This window comes from Lethenteron reissneri, chromosome 6 (assembly GCF_015708825.2).
Source record: "Lethenteron reissneri isolate LAM-NWPU_2019-01 chromosome 6, ASM1570882v1, whole genome shotgun sequence".
NCBI lineage: Eukaryota > Metazoa > Chordata > Hyperoartia > Petromyzontiformes > Petromyzontidae > Lethenteron > Lethenteron reissneri.
In genome coordinates, this window is record NC_083784.1 from 6810771 (window position 1) to 6837982 (window position 27212).

General features: G+C 48.3%; 1 protein-coding gene across 3 annotated transcripts in view; it reads left to right on the plus strand.

Annotated features, from left to right (window-relative positions):
- The window catches only part of LOC133354371 (mannosyl-oligosaccharide 1,2-alpha-mannosidase IA-like), a 428294-nt gene that overhangs the window by 132417 nt on the left and 268665 nt on the right, over positions 1 to 27212 (plus strand). For all 3 annotated transcript variants that reach the window (XM_061571183.1, XM_061571166.1, XM_061571174.1), the window contains exon 3: positions 19922 to 20018. In XM_061571183.1, coding sequence (XP_061427167.1) covers positions 19922 to 20018 — 97 coding nt within the window. The remainder of the gene's footprint in view (positions 1 to 19921; positions 20019 to 27212) is intronic.

Genomic DNA, 27212 nt, shown 5'->3' on the forward strand with positions numbered 1-27212 from the left:
GGACGTTTGCGTGTTTCTCTTTCCGTGGCCGGGTGGATTTTTTTCCGGGTCCTCCAGTTTTTCCCTCCACGTTTAGAATGAAAGTCACGCGTCTGGAGTATTTATCTGCTATTAATTTCCACGTGACAAGCCACTTCGTTGTGGCCAGGTCGCTTCTGTGGGAGATCTACATAGCTCAGTGGGCCTTACCTGGTAAAATAAATCAAATGTAACCGTTGTTTACTCAGAAATGCTCTGAGTATCAATATAGTTTAGTGTTATGTATTCAAACTTTGCTTCAGCTCGTACCGTTTTATTGCTTCCAAGGCCACGCGCGGATACAATTATGACACAAAAAATAAACGAAAATGTAATTTCTTTATCCGACAATGCCTTGCCAAAGTCACAATTCCGCACTAAGTTGTGACATTTGCCCAGTATCTTTCTGAGCATGTTTGCACGTGGAAGGAAACTGAAGGAGCCAGACAAAAAGGAACACCGCTCAAACGCCTGCACGCATAGGTCGCTAACATGGCCCATTCCCCTGTACCACCTTGCGACATGCGTTTTGTTGGCCCGATGGGTGTCATGTTTCATGCACGTGATCTTTCCTCTTGAAAGCTCTTGACGTTAATCGTTTGTGGGAGGTGCATGCATCTGCGTGCAATAAGCAGTCCACCCTCCTTAGCCTCCTTCTGTTCCTCTCTTAAAGCCTCACCTCTCCGCTGTGTCCCATTTTCTTCTTATTCCCTCCCCTCGCCCCTCCACTCCTTCCCGTCCCTCCCCTACCCTTTCATGATCCCCTAAGTCCTCCCTCTATCGCTGTCGCTCATCCCTCAATGCTTTGTAGCACGCCCCTGTCAACTGCGTCATCCCATTCTGTGCCACCGGTTGTGTAAGCTGTGTCATAGAGCGCCTAGAGTGGGGAGGCGCTCTTTACAGATGAAATGAGCAAGCAACGGGATTTCAAAGCTTGGGCCGCCTTCGCCACGGGTTTTTACTGGCGAGTGCACGGACCTTGAGGCCGCTCGGCTCCCGTTTCTGCGTCGAAGTTATGTAACGGTTAATCCACGCGGAGAATGCGCCGTCCAGAATCTTTTTCCCCTCTAACATTTGTTTACAAACGTGGCAAATCCCAGACTGGTTACAACTCCCCCCCTCCCTCCCCGCCCGCCCTAGTTTCATCGGCAGTGTGTGGCCTATTGATACAATGCTACCGGGTGAGCTGATGATGTGGGCCAGTGACAATCCACCATCCCGGCGATTGTGGATGTGTTTCTGTGGGTCAGAGATTTAAACGAGGGCACGGATAATCATTATCTCGTAACGACAGCATGATTGTTTTTTATATTCGACATGTGACGCTCGTTTTCTCTCGCGCCAATCCAATATATGCGTATGCTATGAAGACGTGTCATTGCACAGGAATGTCACCTATTACGTTCGTTTTTCTCTTGAGCAACACACGCGGTGTTACACAATGAATGCGTGGCGTTTCCTGCGTACGGCATGCGCGCTTTGCACATCGGCGTACGCGCGTGTGCACGCTTACTTCCCAGCCGCCTGATGTTTTGCCAAGTGAGACATGATCGAGATTCGTATCTTTCTCTCTCTCTCTGAAGGGTGCCCTGTCCGCAGGAACGCTGCACGCTGAGCCGTATCGCGGCTCGGGTCGCAGCATACGGCTCGATAACGAGCGCGACGGACAAAATTACTCCGTGTGACGAACTGCTCGAGTGTGTGTGTAGTTGGCACTGCTGTGTTGTCGACAACGCGCAGCGCTGCGCTTTCCCGTTCACCGGGCCATCCGCGCAAACTTTGCTGTCGGATCAAGCGTCGTGCCGGCGAACGGAGGTGCATGTATTGGTGACCCCACGCGGGTCTGTGGGTACGTGGGTGAGCGGTGGTCTCGATGACAATATAGCGCGTGTGCACGGGTACGTTAACCATGAGACCGCGCGCAGTCTCTCTAGCTCTTTTTCTGAAGCGACCTGGCCACAAATGTTAGCTCAACGAAGTGGCTTTTCACGTGGAAATGTATAGCAGCCAAATACTCTAAACGCGTGTTTCTAAGGGAAAAACCGGCAGACCCAAAGAAATATCTACGCGGCCACGGGGAGATAGACATGTTAACTCCAAATATACAGGCGTCGGGGTCGGGATCGAACCCACAACCTCCTGTATAACAGGCGAGGTAATTAACATCTTGCCACCGTGATATTATAATACTTATAATAACAACAAGCAGTCAACAATAATTCGCAGCAAACACTAATTCTGCACAACTTTGTAATGTCCGAAAACCATCCAAATATTTATCCGTAAACATATCTGGATGCAACATTTGTAGCCTGGAAAAATTGCATCTTCATCAACCATCATTCAACCGTCCAAGGCGCTCCTTTCTCCAAGTAAAAAAAAATCGTTTTGTCCCGATGGCAAACGTCGATGCGAGCGCAGCTTGTTTCCGTGTCGGGTCACCCACACCGTGGAAGGTCCCCGGCAGCTAATTCGCTTGAGTCGTGACGTCTGTGATAAAGTGCCCAGTAGCTCAACGGATTTCTCCACGATAAGTAAAGATTCTGAAACGAAGGCGGCGTGTTCTCGTGCGACCGTGGGTCCCTGGGAGACCGCGGCGATCGTTTGTGAGACATGTAAAACGTGGAGACGGGTCCCGCGTCATCAGCATTTTCCAAAGAATATTTTTTTCATGACTAATTAATACACGTTTTAGAAGGAGATGGCAATCCCGTTCTTTCGTGTTTTATAAGTCCCAGTAATTTAATTACTTACCAGACTACTCGATTAGACTGGTACCAGCGGTGTCAAGATCGGCCTCTATGGAGGAGGCTCGTGAAGGATGCTACTCGGCAGTTGGAGGCAGTCGCCCTCCAACAACAACAACTGAGGGCAGAGGAGCGACGCTCACAACAACGAGCAGAGCGCCGGGCGGCTAAAATTCAGCAAGTTGGCACAGTAGGGGGTACAGCTGGTGTGCATCTACCGGTCATCTCAGTCAGCAGACCCATGGCACCTGCTTCTGTCCCGTGACCTCCTGTAAGTGAGCCTTCGACTCTTCACGTGGCCTCAGTGCACCTGGCCTGGCACAGGCGCCTTGGTGACATCACCGCCACTTAGTGACGAAAGGCTGGTGTTGGTATTCCAACACATCTGGTCACGGATGAAAGAGTGGACCCAATGCCCTCTGGAGTTCGCTGGAGTGGAATGCCCCTTTCGGCCCGCAGTGGCGCAAGCATTTGCAGGGCTGCGCCTTTGCCCTCGTCGCGAGACAGCTTTTGTGTGCTGTGATTTGGCCTTTGCGGTGAGATCCATTTACATTGCCTGCCACTGGTCCCTTGCGATTCATCCAGGTTTGCTGACGTGCTCGTTTTCCCGAATTTAATTTTTTTTTATCAAACGTTGTTTAGCACGTGAAGGTGATTAAAAATGTTAATCAGTTCAGCAACGGTGACGGCCGTCCGATTGGGGCAATGAAAACGGAGCCCAAATTGTTTCTTTGTTAAACGCCAATTTTGCTGAGCCCCGGCTAAACAGGGCCAAAAACGCCAAGTTGCCAGTAACAAACAGCACAATGTAAGGTGTAAACAGATCATGAGTGGACAGGTTTCTGGGATTCAGCACGGTTACGAAAGACGATGGCAGGAACATTCCAAAGTGGAAGCAGTGCGTGGAATAAAGCAGAAATGGATGTAATTGTGACCTGCAGTGTGGTGAGTGGGTGAGCGAATGGGTTGGGTGAGTGTAGAGGAGGCTCTTGAAGGACGTTGCTACTGGGCAGTTGGAGGCAGTCGCCCTCCAGCAACAACGGAGGGAAGAGGATCGACGCTCAAAACAATGAGCTGAGCGCCGGGTGGCTAAAATTTAACAAGTTGGCACAGTAGGGGGTACAGCTGGTGTGCATCTACCGGTCATCTCACTCAGCAGACCAATGGCACCTGCTGGGTCAATCCCGTGACCTCCTGTCAGTGAGCCTTCGACACTTCACGTGGCCTCAAAGTGCACCCAGCCTGGCACAGGCGACGTGGTGACATCACCGTCACTTAGTGGAGAATGGCGGGTGTTTGTATTGGGTGAGGGTGTGATTGGGCGAGTATATTGTTGTAAACTGCAGTGTGGTGAGTGGGTGTGTTGTTGTCATCTGCAGTGTGTGGAGTGAGTGTGATTGGGTGGGTAAGTATGTGAGTGAGCGAGTAAGTGGGCGAGTTCGTGATTGGGTGAGTGGGCAAGGTGAGTGCGTTTATATTGGGTGAGTGTGTGTAAGGTGAGTGTGTATGAGTCGGTGGGCGAGTGCGTGAGTGGGTGAGGTGAGTGCGTGATTGGGTGAGTGGGTGAGGTGAGGTGAGTGCGTGATTGGGCAAGATGAGTGGGTGAGGTGAGGTGAGAGATGAGTGGGTGAGGTGAGTGGGTTAGGTGTGATTGTGTGAGTGAGTGGGCGAGTGCGTGATTCGGTGAGTGGGTGAGGTGAGTGTCTGATTGGATGGGTGAGTGAGTGGGTGTGTTTTTGTAACCTGCAGTGTGGCGAGTGAATGCGTGTGTTATTGTGACCTGCAGTGTGATGAGTGAAATTCACGGGAACAGCAACCACGGCAGTAGTAGCAGCGATAGAAGAGAGATAAGAAGGCGTCATCTGACCGGCGCTGGCGAGCGAGTGAATGGAGTGAATCAGGGCTGGATCATCAATCAAACCTGCCCGCTTTGCGTTGAACAATAAGTGAAGCAATTTCCTCATCGTCACAGAGGCTATTCTCTGCAACCCTGCCTCTCCCTCCCTCGCCCACACAGTGGCAGCTTTCGGGGAGTTTAAACTCCCCGTGTCGTTCTCATTGTGCGTGCTCCATCCTTTGTGCGCGAGGCAGGGAGGGAACACACGCGGGGCGCAGATTCCGATCGCGTGTTTGTGGATAGGAATGCCCTCCTCCTCCTCCTCTTCCCCGCACCTCCATTACGAAATGACGGGCGAGGCACGTTCACTTAACCTCTCTCTCTGTCGCCCTATTTATTGGCATAGACGCGCCAGTTGTTCCTTTTAAGGGTCGCTTACGAGTAAAGATACGAAACAAGCCTGACCCCCCCCCCCCCCACATCAGGTTAACTCTGCCCGTGAAACGAGTCAAGCGGGCGCGGGTTCGTGGCGTGGGGCAGAGGTCGCAAACGGGTTTTGATTCCTTACCCGTTACCCGTACCCGGCCGCACCAGGGTCGCAAATGGGTACCCGTACCCGGCCAGGTACGGGTACCCGTACCCTACCCGTACCCTACCCGAAATGAGTGACAAACGGTTACTCACCAGTGACTCACGGCCTACCCGTACCCGTACCCGGCCGCACCAGGGTCGCAAACGGGTAGCCGGGTATCGGGTAGGGTACGGGTATCGGGGTACCCGGTTGCGACCTCTGGCGTGCGGTTACTGACTGAATGAATTCACGAGCAACTGAGAGGCGAAGGTGCGCTGGCACGGTTCAGTGTTGCCCCCCCCCCCCCCCCCCCGTTTTGCGTGCAAGCGATGCCCTCCAAAGGCGCACTCGCTCACGGCAAACGTGAACAAGACGCGTGCTTGGTTAGCTGGCTGTACGACCTTTTACGACAGTTCTTCTAATTTAGCACGGGTTTTGATCTGTAAATGCCCGTGCTTAGGATTTCCCCTTATCTCATGAATACATAACGGAGGCCCCGTGTCAACAGCTATTCACAAATTGCACTGAGCGATCTGCGTAGCACCTTGCAAAGCCCACGAGTGTGAGACTGCTGTGTAAAGTGTGGGAGGCAAGAGAGTGGCTGGGTTGTCTTGGCGAGGCCAAGGTGACACTCGTATGCAGGGAAGGGCCAGTGAGCCGGCACTGCTACGACCCTGGGTTCAAGTTCAAGTTCATTTATTAGGTATAGCCCTGTGAACCATTCGGCACTTGAATCGGGTGCAACCGCAACAAACAAAAAACAAAAACATGAACAAAAAAACATCTTAAAGTGAATATGTGACTAAGTGCAAACAGAAAATCCAAGAAAAGACAGCTAAATATTGCAGGAAAAAACACCGTACACCAACGCTGTGTGCAAAAATCCCAGTGGGATGCAAGTCAAACAACCAACAACAACCACAAGACAACTTAGATTAGGGCCATCAGTCTAACTCTGTACTACAACAAACAAACATGGCTAAACCAATACACTTTTCGAAATCACCAAGGTTCAAACCCAGGTTTGAGACACTTGGGCTTAAACCACGGTTGTGATGGGTAGTGAGCGGTGGCGAGATGTTAACTACCTCACCTGGTACGCAGGCGGTCGTGATTTTGATCCCGACCCTGACGCGCCTGCTGTGTATTTGGAGTTTGCATGTGTCTGTCCCCGCGGTCACTGGATTTTTTTCCGGGTCCTCCGGTTTTCCACATTTGGAATCGACATCACGCGTGAAGAGTATTTGGCTGTTCTACATTTCCAGTGTGGCCAGGTTCGCTTCTGAAAACGAGCTATATAACGCAATGGGCCTTCACTGGTGTAAAAAGAAAAATCGGTCGCTGAAAAACAATCCTGAAATATACGTAGTTTGCCCAATGGACACCAAGGAAAATGTGTGCTAGAAACTGTGCAAGATAGACCATTAAAGGACATGATTAACCCTTGGTGTCATGTGTTGGCAATTCCATCACTGCAGTTTGCTCCCTTTTTAAATCCTTTATATTAAGTTCACTTGCTTGCGTGCTTGCTTGCTTGCTTATGACCGTGCAAATCTTTCGGTCGTTTTTTAACCCACTTCCCGTGATCCAATCGAGCTGACATTTTGCACACAGACTCGTTGTTGCGTGACAATTTACTTTCGTGAATTTTTTTTTCCATAACTTTACACTTTTTAGGAAAATTTTGTTTTATATTTAATTACCAATTGCTTAATGGTGGCAGGCAATCATCTGACCCATAGGTGGCAGCCATCTCAAGCCAGAGGACGAGAGGACTCTAGCCGCCACACATATAAAGGATTTATAGTGAAAAACTTTGTTTTTACGGGTTAATTTTTTTCAGGTTGATTTGCATGTGCCGAGTCCAGAATTACGAGAGGAAATATATTACACTGGAAAACATATTACACGGGACGAAATAGCAGGTACTTATCTCAACAACAACAACAAAAATGTACACGCTGTTGTGCTGCTTGCTGAGTCTATATCAGTTACAGCCTTGGTGCGTCTCCATGTGGACGAGCATGCAAATTAATTTCTCAGTGTTGTTGAACCTCACGACAAATTGGGCAAAAAAAAAACCAGGTCGACCTCCTGCTATTCAAGAACGGAGGCCTCCCCCAGCACTGCCGTGATGCCGTTTGAAGCGTGCCTGTGAACGGACGTGAAGAACGAGCTAAACACTTTTTATTTTAAAATCTTTTATATTAAGTTCACTTGCTTGCTTGCTTGCTTACGACCGTGCAAATATTTCGGTCGTTTTTTTAACCCACTTCCCGTGATCCAATCGAGCTGACATTTTGCACACAGACTCGTTGTGCGTGAAAATGTATTTTACACCTTTTAGGAATTTTTGTTTTTATATTTAATTACCAATTGCTTAATGGTGGCAGACAATCATCTGACTCATAGGTGGCAGCCATCTCAAGCCAGAGGACGAGAGGACTCTAGCCACCTGTTTCAAAGACCAATGTGGGCTGGGTTGTGGCCCATTGAACACGCATATAAGGATTTATAGTGAAAAACTTTGTTTTTACGGGTTAATTTTTATATTACCAGGTAAGGCCTCCACTGAGCAAGATAGCTCTTTTTTCAGAAGCGACCTGGCTACCACAGATCATAGCCCAACTAAGTGGCTAATCACGTGGGTATGTATCGCAGCCAAATACTCTAAGCGCGTGTTTTTTAAATGTGGAGGGAAAAACCGGAGGACCCGGAGAAAAATAGATGCGAACACGGGGAGAGAGACACGCAAACTCCAAATATACAGCAGGCATCATGGTTGGGATCTAATCCACGACCTCCTGTATACCAGACAAGGTAGTTAACATCTCGCCACCGCGGCCGGCACCCAATCGTGCATTTAAATATCACCGGCGTCCCTTAACGGCACGGACACAGCCCTCCGTCCAGTTCCAAAACAGGGGGTGCCAGCCTCAGAACTAAACCCGAAGGTGTGTCTCGTACGGTGTAAACGCGGCTTGCGAGTTATTCTTTCGCGAATTATTTGCGGAGGGGGGGGGGGATAGCAAGGTTAAGGGTGCAGCATGTTAATCAATCCTGGGTCGTTTCAAACCCCTGCTTCGGCGAATCTCATAATGCTCGCCGCAGGTGCAAGAGTATGTTTTCACCCCCCACCCAATTTCTTTCTCTACGTATAATTTGGTCTCTTTTTTCGCGGGCGGGCGGACGGGCGCACGGGCACACGCACGCTGGTTAATTTGTCAAACAGTGGGGCTCTGACACACCAGCTTTAGTAATTAGCTTCCACTCCAGCTGAGCTGCAAAGACACCCAAAGCAGGTTTCTCTGCAGGCGCGACAGGCGGCAGATAGATTTGTCAGGTTCCAGCGCGCGCAATTTATTTTATTTTGGTAACCGCAAATTAATAAATAAAGGCATAATAAGACGTGCTAAACCTCTTCCGCCGGCACTGGTGTAAGGATTATACGAAAATCCGGCAGAAATCCTCCGTGGTGTAATTGCCGTGTGGCATCTTTGCATGCCTGCCGTGCGAGCGGTAATGAAAGTGTTTCTTAAAAATCCATCAAGCGTGACGGCACTTAAAAAAAAAAAATGTTGGGTTGGTGGGTGCGGCGTTAATTGGTGTAATCACAGCCTCTCGTTAGCCCTGCATCTCGCCACAAATTTAAATAGTCCCGTGATTTTTTTTTACTTGCACTGCGCGGGCAAACTTAAGCGATCTCGCCATGGATTATTATATATATTTTTTTTTTGGAACAAGCGTTATCGCCGTGCACCGAGAGACATTATATCATACAGCTTGTGGCGCGCCTGGCTGGAAATGTTATTTGCATTGTGCTGTAACTCACCGTCGGCAGATGAGACGTCGCCTCCGTGACATTTCACACCACAGTTATAGGACGGGAATGTTCGGCCGAATTAGTTGCAATTAAAAGGCTTACATGAGGGTGGCTTTGTGATTTTCTGTTCAGCAGAAATCAAGACTGATGCTCATTTCAAAATAGTCAGTGGCAATGGGTTTTTAAGAGCCTCCAATGTCATTAACAAGAATGTTTAAAATGGATTTTAATTTCTAATTTTCTAATTGGATTTTGAAATGAAAAAATTTTGTTCAATGGAGTTCTCAGAACGAGTCTCCTATTTCAGGATCAGTGCCTCCTACATGTGTCTGAAAAGACAATGCGGCCAAGTCTTGAAAACCAGAACGAGTGAGAGTGTTTAATTGACGCGTTGCTGTGACATCACCAACACCAAAAATATTTCTGTCATTAACTTGCTTGACGAGTCTTTTCTTGGGTTGAGGGTAAAAAAAACCCAAGCTATCTGCCGTTTGACGGAGATGATTCACGTTCTCACTTAACACTCTAAAACAGTGACAAATGGTGAAGTAACTCGATTTGGCAGCTGGGGGTACTGTGGCAGCGCAATCTGACTCGTGAAGCAGAAAATGCACCAGTTCAGATCCCTGTGTGGTGTCGGCTCGCCCCTGCTCCAGGGCCAACGATATGAGCGTGACGTTTGTGTGGAGTCTGCCTGTGGTCGGCGAATGAAACCAACTGCGGCATTGACGGGAAAATTGTGGACATGAGATGCCCATTTACCCCACGGTTCGAGTATAAGGGAGCATTCTAATTCAGGTCTCATTCATTGGGATGAAGCCACACGTCTGTCATTGTGCGCCAACAATGGTGGCCTTGGACATGGCTTTCCATATGCAACCAGTGAGCTGGCTGCGAATAACACTGGTCAACAAAAAAAAAAAATATTCTAGCCTGGACTTTTCTGGCTGTATTAGACTAATTTCAGGGTGCTGATTCCAAATCTGATCTCAGATTTGCTCTATCACATCTCATTTTATACTATCGGCATACCCCATTTTCATTGATTTTACCCGAAATTAACTCTGTCACCTATGATTGCAAGTTGTTGCGAGTCGGTGACTGCTTTAGTGTTAAAATATGGTGCTGTATTTTTAGGATAGTGTGTTTATAATATAATTTTATGTAGATATACACATTTATTTAATATTTTTCTTCTGCAGTTTTGATTGAAGATGCAATATTTGATATCTCAAAAACCTGATGTGATAGACACCGTTGTAATACCTTATGCCAGAAAAAGTGTGTTGACCAGTGTAATACAAATAGGATGCACCTACACTCCTGCGTGTGTGTGTGTGTGGATAATTTAGCCGTGTAGTTTTTTTAAACGTTTTTTTTGTTGAGTTGAATGTGTAGAATCTGAAATGTAACGCTTCAGCTGTTTGATTTCTTAAAAGGGGGAGAGAGAAGTAAAAAGGTAAGTTACACTTTTCAAAGGTTACACGATGTAATGAAGAAAAATGGACTTGAATTACATCCTTTACATATTATTTTTATGGTTGGTGGAAAATGTCTTCAGCCAACTGGGTAACTGTGCGCAGGGCTTCATGCTTGAAATATAAATGGGGATGAAAAAAAAACGACGTTATAACCACGACACATTTTTTTCAGCCACTTGAATTAAAGCCGTCATTGAAATGTTCATAGCGTGTCCAACCCCCCCCCACCCACGCTCGCCACGAGTCTAAAGCGTGGATCCAGAAACGTTGAAGCTTGCGCGGTTTTGTTAAAATTGTATTCATTTTCTTCACCCTAATGCAATGGCTCGCTCACCCACAAGGCTGAGCGACTGGATTACAACGGAGCGATGTAGCCGAGTACTCCAACCACCAGCAAGCAAGCTGCCGCTTTTGTTTTAATCTGCCCCTGGATTAAACTGGAGATGTTGAATACAGCACAACTCCGCTCGCAACACGCACGCCGTGAGCGGCAAGCGTCTTTTGCAGTCCGTGCATCTGTCCCGTGGCACGTCCCGTTTTTTTTGCCTCTCCTGCAACTGCTGCGCCTGTCGAAATCGCGTGACTGCGCGACACAGAGACGCTTGCCGCGTGATTCTGCGGCGTTAAAGGGTTGCAAAAATAAACGTTACAGATTCGTCGTAAAGATATGTTGCCCGATGGCACGTGTGTTGCTCAGTCGTGTCAAACTTAATCGGCTTGTAGCGTACGCATTCTGAGTGTTGGGCGTTCGTGTGGACGTAATTTTATGGTGCCGTGCCGCGCGCGTGAGATGTCTTTAATTGACGCAAAGTGCCCCGTATAAACACAGATTGATTTACTCAAACAACCACGGTGAAGCACTTGCTGAAATTGACCACGCGAGATGCAGCGAGCGAGCGAGCAAATGTGAAGGCGCATTTCGCACGTGAGCTGCGATCTGCCGGCGCGCGTAAGAGGGCCCAACTTTTGTGTGCATACAACTCTTTTCTCTCGCAACGCGCTACTCGAATGGACTAGGTTCAAGGTGTAAAGATGAGCAGCGTACCAGTCGGGCAGGGGAGAAGGAATTACTGGGCCACCGAGTCTGGGATGGGATGGTGGTGATGATGACGATGAAAGGGGATGTATGAGAGCAAGAGAGAAGGCGCCAGTGGGAAGTGAGCTGCACGGAGTAGAGTCTGTTTTCTACAGAGGGTGGTGGAGAGGGATTTAGAGAGGTTGCCACACTTCAGTCACGTGTTTCAACTAAAGCTAAACACATATTTTATTTTACAAGGCAAGGCCCACTGCGCTATATAGCTGTTTTTCAGAAGCGACATGGCTACAATTGATAGCTCAGAAAAGTGGCTTATCATGTGGAGTTTGTATGTTCTCCAGCTGTTACCTCCACCTGTTACCTGGATGGATTACCTCCGGGTTCTCTAGCAACAAAAACGCGTTCAACGTAACTGATGTTGACCAAACATCCCAATGCTGAAAAATCACAACATTTTTCGGCATTGAGATAAAGTCGCACGAAATGGCGCTAGCAGGGATTGAACTCTGCCCTTGAGCGTGTCTCCTGAAAGGCCCCCAGCCCTTACAGTAATAAAGATCAAAAGTCTACATTAATGAGTGTCGTAGTTTATAGGCTCCCTGCAATTAATGGGCCATGTTAGTAGACTTAATAGTTGTGAGTATTGTAAACAATACAGTGGAATGGCCGCTTGTTAATCAATTACACGCACGTAGACCTACACTCACTGAGGGACGGTGGCTGCATCCATATCCATCATCACACAGCTTAAGTGCCCACACAGGGTGAAGGATACATTACACGTGAAGCCTCAGACGCAATTCACCCGTTTGAGGCTTGTACACTCACTGTGTGGAGGGCAACTTAACTGATTTCAACTAAAACTAAACAGTTTTAGCACGCTAAGCTACAAACCAGGCGGCCAAAGTTCGATTCCCGCTCACGGCCAACACCAGTGACGATTATCTGAACCGGCCCTGGGCCTCCCCTAGGTCGACTCAGCCTCTAATGAGTACTTGGTACGGTGTGTAAACATCGCCACTCGGGAGACAAAGGCGGCCGGGCGTGGTGGTGGCCACCCACCCCCTCGTGTACAGTTCCGGCCTTCATAGGTGCTACTTGCTAATAGCACTTGCCCGAATAGTCTGTTAAGGCTATACGGGGGATCTTTGTCTTAGTAGGGGGGGGCGAGCACTGCTTGCAACTATCGCTACACGCATGTATGTACTGTATGTTTAACTCATACTGGTAGGAACCCACTGGTTCCACCAGCCCACAGGGGATTATTGTGTCCGTCCGTCGTGCAGGGAGGGGCTGGGTGGGGAGGGGCTGGGTTGGGAGGGTGGGGCTGGGTGAGGCTGGGTGGGGCTGGATGGGGCTGGGTGGGGCTGGGTGAGGCTGGGTGAGGCTGGGTGGGGAGGGGCTGGGTGAGGCTGGGTGGGGCTGGATGGGGCTGGGTGGGGCTGGGTGAGGCTGGGTGGGGCTGGGTGGGGCTGGGTGAGGCTGGGTGGGGAGGGGCTGGTCACCCCGTGGTGCCCTTATAAAACTCAACGTTTAACCTACTCACGCCGGCTTGTGCCCGCCCTCACAATCGGCCATATTTGCGGAATACACCACGCCGCCGTTGACCCTGGCCATTGACTGAGCAACCCAACGTTCCTACCAGCTCCCTTTGCAGGAATGTGTTTTCACGTTGTATGTAGCCAACCGTGTTAATTGGAGGTGCGGGGGTGGAAGAAAATTGGAGTTGCGGAGGAAGGCCACAAGGCACGTGCCCGGCCACCTTTGCCTCGCCAGGCGGTGGGGACGTTGACAGCCAGCACCAGATAATTGTTTCTGGCTTTGTAGAGCCACTACGGCAGTTGCCAGCGGTCTTTTACTACGGGCAGGAGTTTAACAGAGGACGCCAGTATCACAGCACAGTGTGCAAAACCTTAACAGGTTGTTGGGGCCAGGTGCTGTTCGCGAGCACCTATGAAGGCCCACACGGCACACGAGTGGGTGGGTGGCCACCACCACGGCCTTTGTCTCCCTGATACTGGTGTTTAAACACATTAGGTCGGCGCTCATTCAAAGCTCAGGTGACCTACAAGACGATCAACACCGGTTCAGATCTCACCCACTGATGTTGGCCGTGAGCGGGGAATTGAACTCAAGTCACCGGGTTCGTAGTGCAGCACGGTCATCGCTGCACTACCGATCCTACCCCTCCACACACATGCACGTGAATGGACAAACCAAGTGCAATATTGTATAGTTTACATAATACGGTGCACATGTACATGTTGCTACAATCAAAGTTTGATTACTAGTCTAAATAAAAAAACGTATTTTACCAGGTAAGGCCCAATGAGCTTCATAGTTTTATTAGAAGCGACCTGGCCACAAGTCACTTATCATAATGTGGACATTTATAGCAGCCAAATCCACGCGGCCACGGGGAGAACATGCAAACTCCCAATTTTCCTGGATTAACGTAATGCATGCCCTGGTTCGTCCACCGCTTTGGACAGTCCTGCTCGTTATTCCTCGTTCTATTTCTGCCCATGATGCAATTTTAATTTAAAATCTAACATTGGCCTCTCTTACATCTACTCAGCCAAAAAAATACTGTAACGCAGTGCTACCGATGATCATTAACGTTACGTCTGTAAAAATGAAGGTGGGTGGCTGGGTGATTGTGCGTGTGTGGTTTTGACCGCACCATCCCTTCAAGCCGCGCAATGCTGATGGCCTTCCTGTAATAGATGCTCACTCATAGCACTCTCCCCTAGAGCTTGTAAAGGCATGGAATAGGGGGGAAGGGGCGAAGGAGTGAGTGGATCGATTGTATTATCTGTGCCTGTATACAAACACACACACACACGCTTCAGTCAGAAGCGTTGCCATGATCTTCAAGAAATTCAAGTGCTCTATTTCGGTCGCCGTTTTACACGCAATGCTGCATTAAAAACAAAAATGCTTTCCCACTGGGTAAAGCAGTAGATCTCAAAACCGAAGAGGTGGTGACCTGATTTGAGCATTTCAGAGGACTCGTTATGGCCAATGCCGTTGACGTTTCCCACACTTTGCCATCGCTTCTTTCCCTCTGCCTGGCCTCTCAGCTGTGGCACAATCAATCGCCAAGGTCCGTCTTTGATGTCTCATCATCGCCGTCTGGGTTTGGGGCTTCTTTTTCACCCTTCGTCCCCGACCTCTGAGTGCCTCTCCACTGCCGTCTCGGTCTCCTGCCCTCCTCCTCCACCCCACACACGAGTCCCACCCATCACTACCTCCAAGTTGCCTACCCTATCCTCCTACACCCTACACACGAGTCCCACCCATCACTACCTCCAAGTTGCCTACCCTATCCTCCTACACCCTACACACGAGTCCCACCCATCACTACCTCCAAGTTGCCTACCCTATCCTCCTACACCCTACACACGAGTCCCACCCATCACTACCTCCAAGTTGCCTACCCTATCCTCCTACACCCTACACACGAGTCCCACCCATCACTACCTCCAAGTTGCCTACCCTATCCTCCTACACCCTACACACGAGTCCCACCCATCACTACCTCCAAGTTGCCTACCCTATCCCTCTTGCCCCCTACACACGAGTCCCACCCATCTCTACCTCCAAGTTGCCTACCCTATCCTCCTACACCCTGCACATGAGTCCCACCCATCACTACCTCCAAGTTGCCTACCCTATCCCTCCTGCCCCCTCCACACGAATCCCACCAATCTCTACCGCCAAGTTGCCTACCCTATCCTCCTGCACACGCATCTTGTTACTTCTGCATTCTATTTCCAACTTTTAAGTTGCTCATTCTGTCCTGCACTTAGATGCTTATTCTGTCGTACACAACAATAATGAATGACTGCTGCTGCGTTGGCGGTGGTGCACAAATAACCAGAAGAACTGAATGCATTCGTCAGCAAAGCTACCTTAAAAATATATAAAAAGTATACAATCGGCGACGTTTCGGGCGATGGCCCATCTGTAGAGCAGTGTTCTTCATTGCAAGGCCCGTGGGCCACTGGCCGTCCCTGGTAGCCTTGCGTGCGGCCCCCGACATAAACACAACACGTGAAAACACCCCCCTTGTGCTGTCAAACTCCCAGTGGCTTCAAGTGTGTGATGGCCCTCACACTGATGATGTCTTATCAGCGAAAGTGGCCCCCCACTGAAAAATCGTGAATTACACTGATATGGATTTTATATATATACACTAGGTTTTTTTGTAAGTGACCAACCTTACTAATTGGCTGTGTCGGGTGGTGGCGGGTTTAACGACATTCATATTTACGCGATCTAACAAAAAAAACTGTATTATAGATGATATTGATCGCGAAAGCCTACGCGTTAAACATGTATACTGCAATTTAACCGCATGGTGAACAGAGTGAGCATGAACATGTCTGCTTTTTCAACATTATTAGAAACACCACGGATGAATAGCCACTCCAATTTCCCACAGCAACGTGGAGCGGCGCATCTGTATATAGTCGCGTACTTAGCGATTGGGCAAAGTCGTGTTTGCATAGGCGCTCAGCCCCCGCGAACGCGACTCAACGCGTGGGATTTAGATAATCGCGTGGATTTTCAAAAAAAAAATTGGTCAACGGGCCGCCAATGCAAATTGAGCCTGCCCAGTGATGCACGGTGCGTGATTCGTGTGGGCACGCATCGTGTCTCTCGGCTTAGTTAGAGGCAGTCTCGCATGGTCCCGTGTGCCGTGGTGGAGACACAAGCGCCGCACGAAGCACCGGCACCGCGTGACCTCGTGTCGGCACGAGTAACGCTTAACTGCGTGCAAATATCAGCGTTATTTTGATGATGATCATGATGATGGAACTTGTTTACCCAGGAACGCCTTATCACTCAGGACGCCTTTTCAGGAGGGTCCTGCCTCCTGTTTTTCGTAATTGGGGGAGGGGGGGAGGCAAATGGGGGTGGGGGGGGGGGGGTGATGCCGCAGCTGTGTGTGATCTCAAATGTGCACGTGATTTTTTTTTCCGACATTGGGATGTTTTGGCCATTGCTAGTTTCATTGTTTTTTTTGTCGGGGGGGGGGGGGGGGGGGGGAGTGTTATTTTAGCTCTAGGAGGGAGGAAGTAAACTGGAGAGTGCCGAGGAAACCCATGCCCAACATGGGGGGAATTTAACAAACATCCACACAGGAAGGGCGCCCCACTTGGGAATTGAACGCAGGCGCTAACTTTCTTTGAGCCACGAGCGTTACCACCGCGCCACCCAGCTGACAGTGTCCGTGCACGTGTACAGATACCGCATTGGTAATATACACGTGGGTGAGGTGGAGGGGATGGTGGCACGCCGCACTTTGAAACCCGTCGAGATGAGTTTGTAACCTGGCTAACGTCACTGGCGATCGACATCTGGACCGGCTTTTGCTTTCCCCCTCTCCGCCGTGCCACGCTGACCAGCGCGGTGTAGCGCCGTCAAGCAACAAGCGCCGTGGAAAGTCCTCTGTGCAGCAGTGGGGTGGCAAGGGCTGGGTGAAAAAAAATGTAGGTGTGTTGATGGCTGACTCTGGGAGGTGTGATAGTAACTCCAGTATCATGCAGTGAGAAACGGCACCACCAGTCTGGGTTTCAGCCACCGACGATTAAGCCAAGTTCGTGTGAGTGGAGTGAATACATCGATATATTGAGTAGACGCGTTCCTGGAGCTTTGTTCATTTCTTGAAACTTCGCTTATTGGATACATTATAAGAGTAGAACGATGAGGATGTGTTCCCTTCGTAATTTACCACTTCATGCTATAGACACTGCATTACTTACCTTTCATATTGCAAGTATGTTGAACTTCTTTCACACCGTATATAGTCAAACTGTGCCTATCAGAGGCGTGGGGAAGGACAACAACCCGATCAAAGACAATTTAATTTGAAAATAATGTCATATTTTATACTGTACAATATTAAAATTAAAAAAAATTGCTTAGACGTTAAAAAACAGTGAAGGAAAAGAATGTTATTATTATTTATACAGTACTGTAGATTGGAGAATTACACTTTTATTTATTGATTTCGATGTACTTTTCATTTTCCGATTTTTTTGCTTTCTGTATAAATTTATGGTAATACATCCAAAGGTTGTTGAAACCGAAACTTCGTTTCTCAAATATACGCATATCGAGGTGTCATACAACCTTACTCATGCATGATCTCAGTCATACACAACCTCAATCATACACAGAATCAGAATTTATATTTATTCTGGAGGTATCCGATGAGCTATGAAGCTCTTTTTCACTGATGTCCAGTAGGTCACAATCTCAGCAAAACGTAACCAAACATACACAACCTCAACCATACATGAACTCAAAAATACACAACCTCGATGAAACATCAACTCAGTCCACCTTTCATGCGCAGAGTACGGTAATTCGATGGTGACGGCTCGTTCGGCCGATTTGCACGGAACATCTGTGACTATGTGAAGATCAACTCCTGGTCCAACTGCAGTGTTGTGGCATAGTTCACTCCACGATTAGCTCAAGGAGTTGTGGCAATCGGTCAGGTGGCGCACCGATATTTGATGTGTCCCTTCGTACGGTCGCACCTAGAGGCTATTATATACCGTGGCTCCTCTTGCCTAGTCGCGTCATTTCATAAGTGTTGTTTATTTACACCTGTCGTTGAAAACAAATCTCATGGTGGTTGTCAAGAGGGCCCCAACTCGTAGCTTTGGCCACGGGGGCAAGCCACCCCCAGCCCCCACGCTTATTACGCTTCCTTCGTATGAATGAAACTATACAATTAATTTACCAGGTAAGGCCCTCTGAGCTGTATAGCTCTTTTCCAGAAGCCGGCCTGGCTCTAACAAATGATTGCTCAACAAAGTGGCTTATCACGTGGAAATATATTGCAGCCAAATACTCTAAAGGCAAGATTCTAAATTAGGAGGTAAAAATCGGAGGACCCGGAAGAAAACAATCCATGCGGCCACGGAGAGAGAAACACCGCAAACTCCAAATATACAGCAGCAGGCGTCGGAATCGAAACCACGACATCCTGTGCACCAGGCGAGGTAGTCAACATCTCACCACCGTGGCGCCCGGCATGGTAGTCACGCTACCGGGCCGGTGCCGATGGCGAGCCGCTTGGGTGCAGAATTGAGATGCGCGGCGGCTGCCGCTTGAGCCGAGTTGATGACTTCTGCAACGGGACGTGACGGGCGAGTTGCAGCTATTGACTCCGAGTGGGGTCAGCAAGGTCGAGGGATTTGTCTCTCTTAAAGCCCCGCCAAGCACCCTGAATGGGGGCCGCGCGCTCACCGGAGCCACGCTCACCCTGCTGATGAGGCAAACGGCTGTTGACTTAAGGCGGAGTCATAATTGATGCGGGTCGGCATTAATGTCCCCCCCACTCTCCCCCGCTTTAAAGGTGCCTGTATCCCCCCCTCCTCCACCTCCCCTCCTCCCACCTCCCACTACTCGCAGGCTGATGAACGCAGTGCCGTATTGATGCTAGCGATTTCCATTAAGAGACATTGGTCTCAAGCCTCTCTCACGCGTGATGAAGCGCCTCTGCTTGTTCCCACGCGCTGCGACGTTTGCGCCTGGCTCCAACCTTTTCCTCCTTTAGTGGGTTTTGTTGCTTTATTTTAAGGATGTGTTTGATGACCCAAGTGACCCAACCAGCGATTGGTCCGACTCGATGACCAACTGTGCTCACCGCAGAGCAGCCGGTTCGCCTGGTTCATCTCCCGGTTACAGCCTCCCTGCGCGCTAACGCAGGGGCTACATTGCAAACAGAAGCTTGCCCTCTGCTATAAACTGGGCCTAAAGAGCCCCGCGTGCTAATTCTCCGAACGGGAGTAGGTGGTTGCGAGTACAACTTCCCAGACTTCAACATGACCGACCAAACTTCATGGAGAGGGGTGGGCGATCCGCGAGCCAGCCAGGGGTGCATGTATGGCGCTTGCCCAGCGGTTGGTAACCTGCAGATCAGTAGCCACGTGCAGTTCTTTAGGGACTGCCTTCGTGACGTTATTTATTTAAGGACCACCTTCTCGTATTCAGCACGCAGCGCATTGCGATTCTTGAAATACTGAGGTTTCTGTTGTTTTTTTCAACCGAATTCGAAAAAAAAATTGGTCCTCTCATTTTGGTTGCCCGGAACTCCTGTGCTCACCCAACCACCACGGTACGTTCCTTGCCACTCTGAAAGGGGGAGGTCTTCTCACCAACAGCACTTGTCCCAGCAGTGTGTTATGCTACGTGGATGAATCACTTGTTCCTTTGACAAGTGTGCTAGGCGTGCTCTCCATCGGAGGTTTCATCCGAGGTTCATAGTTCCGGTAAAAAGTCTCCTCACCGGTGGTATTCGAATCCAAGCCCGTTCCTAATATGGGTACCACCCTTACAACTGTTTTGAGTTCACACGAGACGGTGTCTTTGCTTTTGTCTTTCAGATGATGAAGTTTGCGTGGGACAACTACAAGACCTACGCCTGGGGCGCGAACGAGCTGCAGCCTTTGTCCAAGATTCCGCACGCCACCAGCATCTTTGGTGAGTTCTCTCCAACACTTCCGACGCACGAGGCCTCAATCCTGGCACATGTTGTTTTAGGGACACCCTATGGGAAATCGACACAATTTCTCGCGCCTCCGATTATCGTGGTTTGCTACGTACGGTGCGAAAGAAGTTCAACATACTGCTGCTGCCACTATGTGAGAAAGAGATTGGTAAGTACAACGGTAAGTTACGTATGTATCATTTGCATACGCAGGCAGGCCTAAAAGTCAGGACACATAGGGTCATTATGGAAATTTTGTTTTTTACAAATGACAAATAGGGTTATTTATTTTGTTTTAACAATTGTTTAAATGGACTTGCATTTACACTGATGCATTCATGAATTCCTTTTTGAAATGAAGTTTGGACTTTTTTTAAGATTACACACGTGGCATCTTTGAACATTCATCAATTGTGCTTTGTCTCAATTCAGTAAATTTTCTTTCCATTCTGAAAAGTATCATAGTATCATCATATTAATGATCATAATCGATGCAATATTAACTGAAATAATGCCAGTCTTAAAATAAATATGATGAGCCTATGTATTCTGTCTTTTGGGCCACCCGTGGTCCAGTTTATCATTAGTAGACGATGTTTGTGCATCCTGGTTCAGGTCATGTGTTTGTATGACATGCAAAGGCACATTTCTATCCTGATGCCAAGATGCGCAAAACTAACAAAAGGACTCTTTTTAGATTTCGCACAGGGAAGCATGTTAACTGTTTTCCCATTCGTTAAAATGCGCGTGGGCGTAGGTTCAGATATGTCCTTGCCAACAGCATTACAATATACCTTAACAAATGTGTAGCGTGTGTAGCGTGTGTGCGCATCTGTTGAAATTGAAACCTACAGGTACAGGTGCACACATGTCATGTCATGCTGTCGTAGTTCCATTAGCACGGTTGGCTACGTACGGTGCGAAAGAAGTTCAACATACATGCGTACATAGCCACTTGTTACTGCTCGAATGAGCATTGAGGTGGTCGGTATAAATATCCTTTGTACAACTCGTGGTGGAAATTCAGCATTCCAATTGGAGGGCGGGGAGGGGGGCGAGTTTATTCATTTGACAACCACTATTGGACCTATCCACAAATTGGTACCTATTTTGTTGACCCTGGAGGAATGATGGGCTGAGTCAAAGACCAACCAGGATTTAATATATATGGTATATAAATATATATTTAAAGCGTGTAAATGACATATGTAACGTTGTTATTCATTTAACATTTACCCAGAACTGCATGTTAGCCTATGGGCTACAACACGACTATTTTTTGCTGAGTAGCTTCGCTTGAGGGTGCGGGGAAAGGGCATGCGGCTTCCGATTTTCCGATTCCGACGCGACGAACAACAGCGGCAACTGGGGGGAGGGGTCACGTGGGAGGGGGGGGGGCACGTGAGTGGGGGGGGCACGTGGGAGGGGGGGCACTTGGGAGGGAGATACACAAGGGGGGAGGGGGCGCGTGGGAGGTGGGGTGCGTGGGGGGTGGGGTTTGGGGGGGTGTACGTGGGAGGGGGTGGTCACGTGGTGGGGGCACGTGGAAGAGGGGGCACGTGGGGGGAAGGCGCGTTGGGGGGGGCGCGTGGGGGTTGGGGGGGGCACGTGGAAGGGGGTGTCACGTGGGTTGGGGCACATGGAGTGGGGGTGGAATTGGTTTAAGGATTGAGGCTGTGCTGACGAGGGCAGCAGTGTTGAGGACCACTCGGTGGTGACGAACTGGACCGTGGCTCCATCGCGGCCACGTCGGTTGTGACATTAAAACAACTCCGAGCAGAATCACGGACATTTGAGGCCAGAAGTTCAACAAACATACAAACAGAATGCACTTCCCATGTATTCACCTAGCCCACCTATTCAAGCGTCTAATATATTTAACGTATTTATTTTCAGTGATTTTCTTTCCTTTCCTATGCTTTGTACTCCAATCTTTTTTTTTTTGGCATTGTTTGTCGTAACTTTCTGCCCCGCTCCTACTGAACATCTGCGCCAAAGAGCTTCATAGCTCATCGGATTTATTCATGATCAATAAGGATTGCGATACTCCAGAGCCATCGCTGTAGCGTCGCGTGGTCTCGAAAGGTGGAGCGACGTGGGGTGGGGGGGGAGGAGGTAATGAACACAATGCAGGCTTGAACGTCGCATCGTCCGCCCCCCCCCGCAGCAGCAGCAGCAGGAGCTGTTGCAGCGCAGGATGCGACAGCTCCTGCTGAGACGCGTGATTGTCAGCCCGGTTAACGACAGCCTGAGAGAATCTGCTGCTGCTGCTGCTGTGCACCGGTCACACTTAATAACACGCCTTATACGTGGCGTCTATACAATTGTTATTCATTTACTGTTTACCCAGCGTTACCGTTTAGCCTACGGGCCGCAAACAACAATTTTCTCAGTTTAACGCGAATGCTTTTATACGATCTAACCCAACAAAAAAAAACTTCAGTATGAATTTCGTCAGTGTCTTGCTCGGGATGTTAGGTTTACTTTCTTCGCGAGTGCGTGTTTTGCTCCGCTTCATTGCTCCGTAGGCGGGGAGTGCCCAGAGAATACCCACGGCACAGGGGGAAGGAACTCCCTGATATGATTCTAGATTTGAAGCTTTCGTGACTGCAAGGATTCATATTCTTAGGTTTTTTCGGTAAAGTCACGTAGGTAAAATTTTTTTTATAAAAGTTAAATAAAAATAAAATAAAAAATAAAATCACGACGTTTCAGAGGCAACACAAGCTTCCGTCACTTAATACAGCTATCGTGCTGTGACGGTTCCACCTGTAGACGGAAGCTTGTGTTGCCTCCGAAACGTCGTGATTTTTATTTTTTTATTTTATTTTTATTTTACTTTTATTAATTGAATTTTTTTTTACCTACGTGACTTTACCGAAAAAACCTAAGAATATGAATCGCTGACATGACACTGTGGCGTGGATGGCGGGTGAGGTTGGCAAGCAGACTTCGTCCCTGCTGCTGATGTTGTCTCCCGCTCAACCACCCTCCTCGAACGAGAATCCCCACGGAGTCATGTTTGCATAGACCGCAATACCTGCAGTCATAATACAAACAAAAAACATAACCTGTCTCGGGTGTGGACCAATCAACTTCAAGGACAGTGCACATTATCAGAGTTATTTTTTTGTTTGCATTGTGACTGCAGGTATTGTGGTCTATGCAAACATGACTCCTTGTAAAAAAAGGTGTCAGTTTTGTTGCCAGGTAGAAGGGTAAAAAAACAATTATCATATTTTTTACTGGCAAATGAGGTTCCAATAGTGAGAATCCCCACATCAAGGTGCGCTGCGTGGCAGCGGGAGGCTTGCGAGCACTGCCCCCTCGCACACGCCTGGGTTTTCTCTCGGCTCGCTCCTGTTTCTTTCCACCTTTTTTAAAATCCTTTATATTAAGTTCACTTGCTTGCTTGCGCGCTTACGACCGTGCAAATCTTTTGGTCGTTTTTTAACCCGCTTCCCGTGATCCAATCGAGCTGACATTTTGCACACAGACTCGTTGTGCGTGACAATTTATTTTCGTGAAAAAAAGATGTCCAAAATTTTCAACATTTTAGGATTTATTTTAAATATTTAATTACTAATTGCTTAATGGTGGCAGGCAATCATCTGACCCATAGGTGGCAGCCATCTCAAGCCAGAGGACGAGAGGACTCTAGCCGCCACGCATATAAAGGATTTATAGTGAAAAACTTTGTTTTTACGGGTTAATTTTTTTTGTTTAACCAGCTAAGGCCCCCCCCCCCCCCCCCCACTGAGCTGCCGTAGAGCTCTTCTTTCAGAAGCGACCCAGGCCACAGACGACGGCTCAACGAAGTTGGGGCTTATCGTCGTGTGGATTGTTTATAGCAGCCAAATACTCTTGAAATCGTGATGTTGATTCTAAATGTGGACGGGGAAAAACGGGTGGACCCGGTCCGTGTACTTGGAGATATTTAGCCATGCACCGCAAGATGTGCAAAAGGGCCCTTCCTTTCCAGGAGGATGGTGTCGAGGATGTCGAGCGAGCACTGGGGGGTTACGGGTGGAGTGGCCCCCGTGGGGATGCTTGGGATGCCGCCAGCCAATGAGCAAAGCTTTTGAGAACCGTTTCTCAACGTGTTCCACGTTTTGGCTTCGACAGCCACGACCGCAGTGCAAGCAGCTGCTTCTCACCATCTCATCTTCCACCTTATATGATAATCAAAGACCCCCCCCCCCCGCCCACCCACATTTAACGCTCTAGAGCAGTTGTTCTTCTTAACCTGGGGTGCATCTCGCACCCCCACCCACCCCCTGGCGTGCCAGATGCCCTTTCTGGGGGTGCGAGACGTGGCCAGATTTTTTTAGAAGATGAATCGTCGAAAAAACATATTAAGCACGGGCGCGTAAGTAACAATTTCTCCTCTTGGTTCTTTTGGTAAAGTCACGTAGAAGGGAAATAATAAAATACAATTATTATGTTTATTTTATTTATTTTATTATTTCCCTTCTACGTGACTTTACCCAAAGAACCAAAAAGATGAATCCCTGCAGTCACGAAAGCTTTAAATCGAAACAACTTCTCTGTTTCATCAAGCCTATGTATTTATTAAAAAATAATTTTAGGATTGAGGTAATGAGCCACTGCTCTAGACCATCGGGGCAATGTTTGTAGCCCAGCACGTAGACAAAGGGGATGATAAGACCAAGAGCATGGCTGGCTGGCTGGCGGTCTGTATCTTTCCAGTCGCTCGTTTGAGGCTGAGTTTACTTAGTGGTGGGGAGGGGGGTAGGCGGGTCGACAAGTTAATAAATCACGTACCGCTGAAATGCACGGCCGAGGCATTGAACCCAGGCCATGAGGTCACAGTGCAGGGTGCAAACCGCCTCGCCACCACTCGCAAACTGATACGTGCGCGTATGTTTAGAGACACGCGCAGAATCGCGCGCGCGCACACACACACGCCCGCCGCTTGCATTTGCAGTATTGAGTTTTTTTGTCCAATTTGCGTTTCCCGGTAAAACACGGGTATTAGATTATGACGGACGGTTAAATAAATGTAGTCCATTATGGCGATCAATTCGCATCCATACAGTCATGCATTGAAAGAGTTTTATTTTTTTAACCTCTCACTCAGGATTGCTTAATGCACGGTACTAGCGTGGGCTTTGTGTGCTAAGCCTTGGGTCTCTCCCCCCCCACCGCCACCGTTATTATGTTTCTGCTGATCTGGGCACATTTACCAATCAACCATGCGTCACCGAGATACAGAAACAATTAGGCCATCAGGAAACTGATAGGAGGCGCCCGATCAGCGTTGGCGTAAACAAGCAAGAGGACCGTCTGGAGGGTTTGGGTCACATGAACCATCGTTTCCATTCCCGTCGCTCAGCAGAGCCTGGCGGCGTCAAAAGCGAAGGAAAAGGGCCTCGAATGAAAACGTCCAAGACCCACGTCAAAAGGCGTCACTTCGTCAACAGGGCTATCGCCCCCAATACTGGATGCTACTCTTTTGTGCTCTGCAGAGTGTTGTTACCAGGTAAGGCCCCACTGAGCGATGTAGCTATTTTCAGAAGTGACCTGGCCACAAATGATAGCTCAACGAAGTGGCTTATCGTGTGGAAATTTAAAGCAGAAAAATACTCTAAACGCAAGTTGATTATGAACGTGGAGGGAAAACTGGAGGACCCGGAGAAAAATCCACGCGACCACGGGGAGAGCGACACGCAAACTCCAAATATACAGCAGCAGGCGTCAGGGTCGGGATCCAACCCACGATCTCCTGTATCCCAGGCGAGGTAGTGAACATCTCGCCATCGTAAGTCCGTCAGCTTACATTTGTAGCCATTACAGCTGCTGGCAGAGTGGCAACACTCGTGCCTCACTGCAATAAGGGCCTAGGTTCGACTCTTAACTCGGGTGCCTTTCTGTGTGGTGTTGTGCATGGCTTTGCTGCGAGTTCTCCGGTTTCCTCTCGTGGCTAAAACAATAAACACGATAGAAAAACATCCCAAATGCTGAAAGTGTACCCTGCATGTTACTCGATTAGATTACGCACAGCAATATCGACCCCCGCCCCGCTTACTGTAAAAAAAAATGGGCAGGGACCCTACTGAAAATATTCTTGAGACCCAAAGAAGCATGTCTTGCGTAAACAAGTGGAATAATTAATTCATATAAACAATTGTAACACGTTCAACTAAGTGAAAACCAAACGTACGGCTTGCTTGGGCCCCTTTTGTAATGTTTACTTAGCCACTGGTGGCAGGACGTAATGTTGGTCCACCCAGCCGCAGTGAACAAATAATATTAAAGTCTTTAAATCAGAAGCCTTTGCGTTACAAGACGGGGTTTTTTACGTGACACTTTGCCAAAAAATATATTGGAAAACACGTGGAACTGTGTTATCAGAAGTGTAGAAAAACACAACAAAAATGTTCCACCATCACATTCATTCCAAAACTAGAATTTACAATTGAGAACAAATCTGTTATTTGTAGTCCTAAACCACTGGTGGCAATTCCACATTTCCCAGGGCATGTGTCCATCTCTCCGCAGCAAAACAACTTCCACACAGCAGCGATAATCGCGATGACCCGGATATTTGATGTACTCATTAAACACCCAACTGTTGAAATCATAATATATATTGGCATATCAAGGAGTCTCGCGATTATTTTTGAAGAGCGCCCTGCTTGATGTTTTTGCCAAATTTTTTCTTTAAGTATTGATTTACTTAACATCACAAGCATCGTTATGAATCTCGAAAGAAAATATTTTCTTATTTTTTATTATTATTTATGATTTCTTACAACATTTCAGAGGGTGGCCATTCATCAGCGAACAGGGACAGGGCATGGGAAATATTTGTTCTTGCTTCTCGTTGGAGAATAATGTACGACGTGGGGTATTGAAAACATAGTAAATATAAATGCAGTTGACATCACTCTGATTTGAGATGTAGCCTAATTAGTAATTACTATATGTGTGCATGGGAGGAAACTGGGGTGCCTGGAGAAAACCCACACTTTTGAGTGAATTAAACAGATCTCAGAATCAGAATCTTTCTTTAGACTGGAGGAATCTGATGAGCTATGAAGCTCTTCTTCAAAGATATCCAGTATGGGCGGGTCAGATACATCTTCAACTCACCCACACTACTGCCATTTGTCGGCCATGCTTCCTTTAGCATATGGAAAGTACGTCCAAAGATCACACGTCCA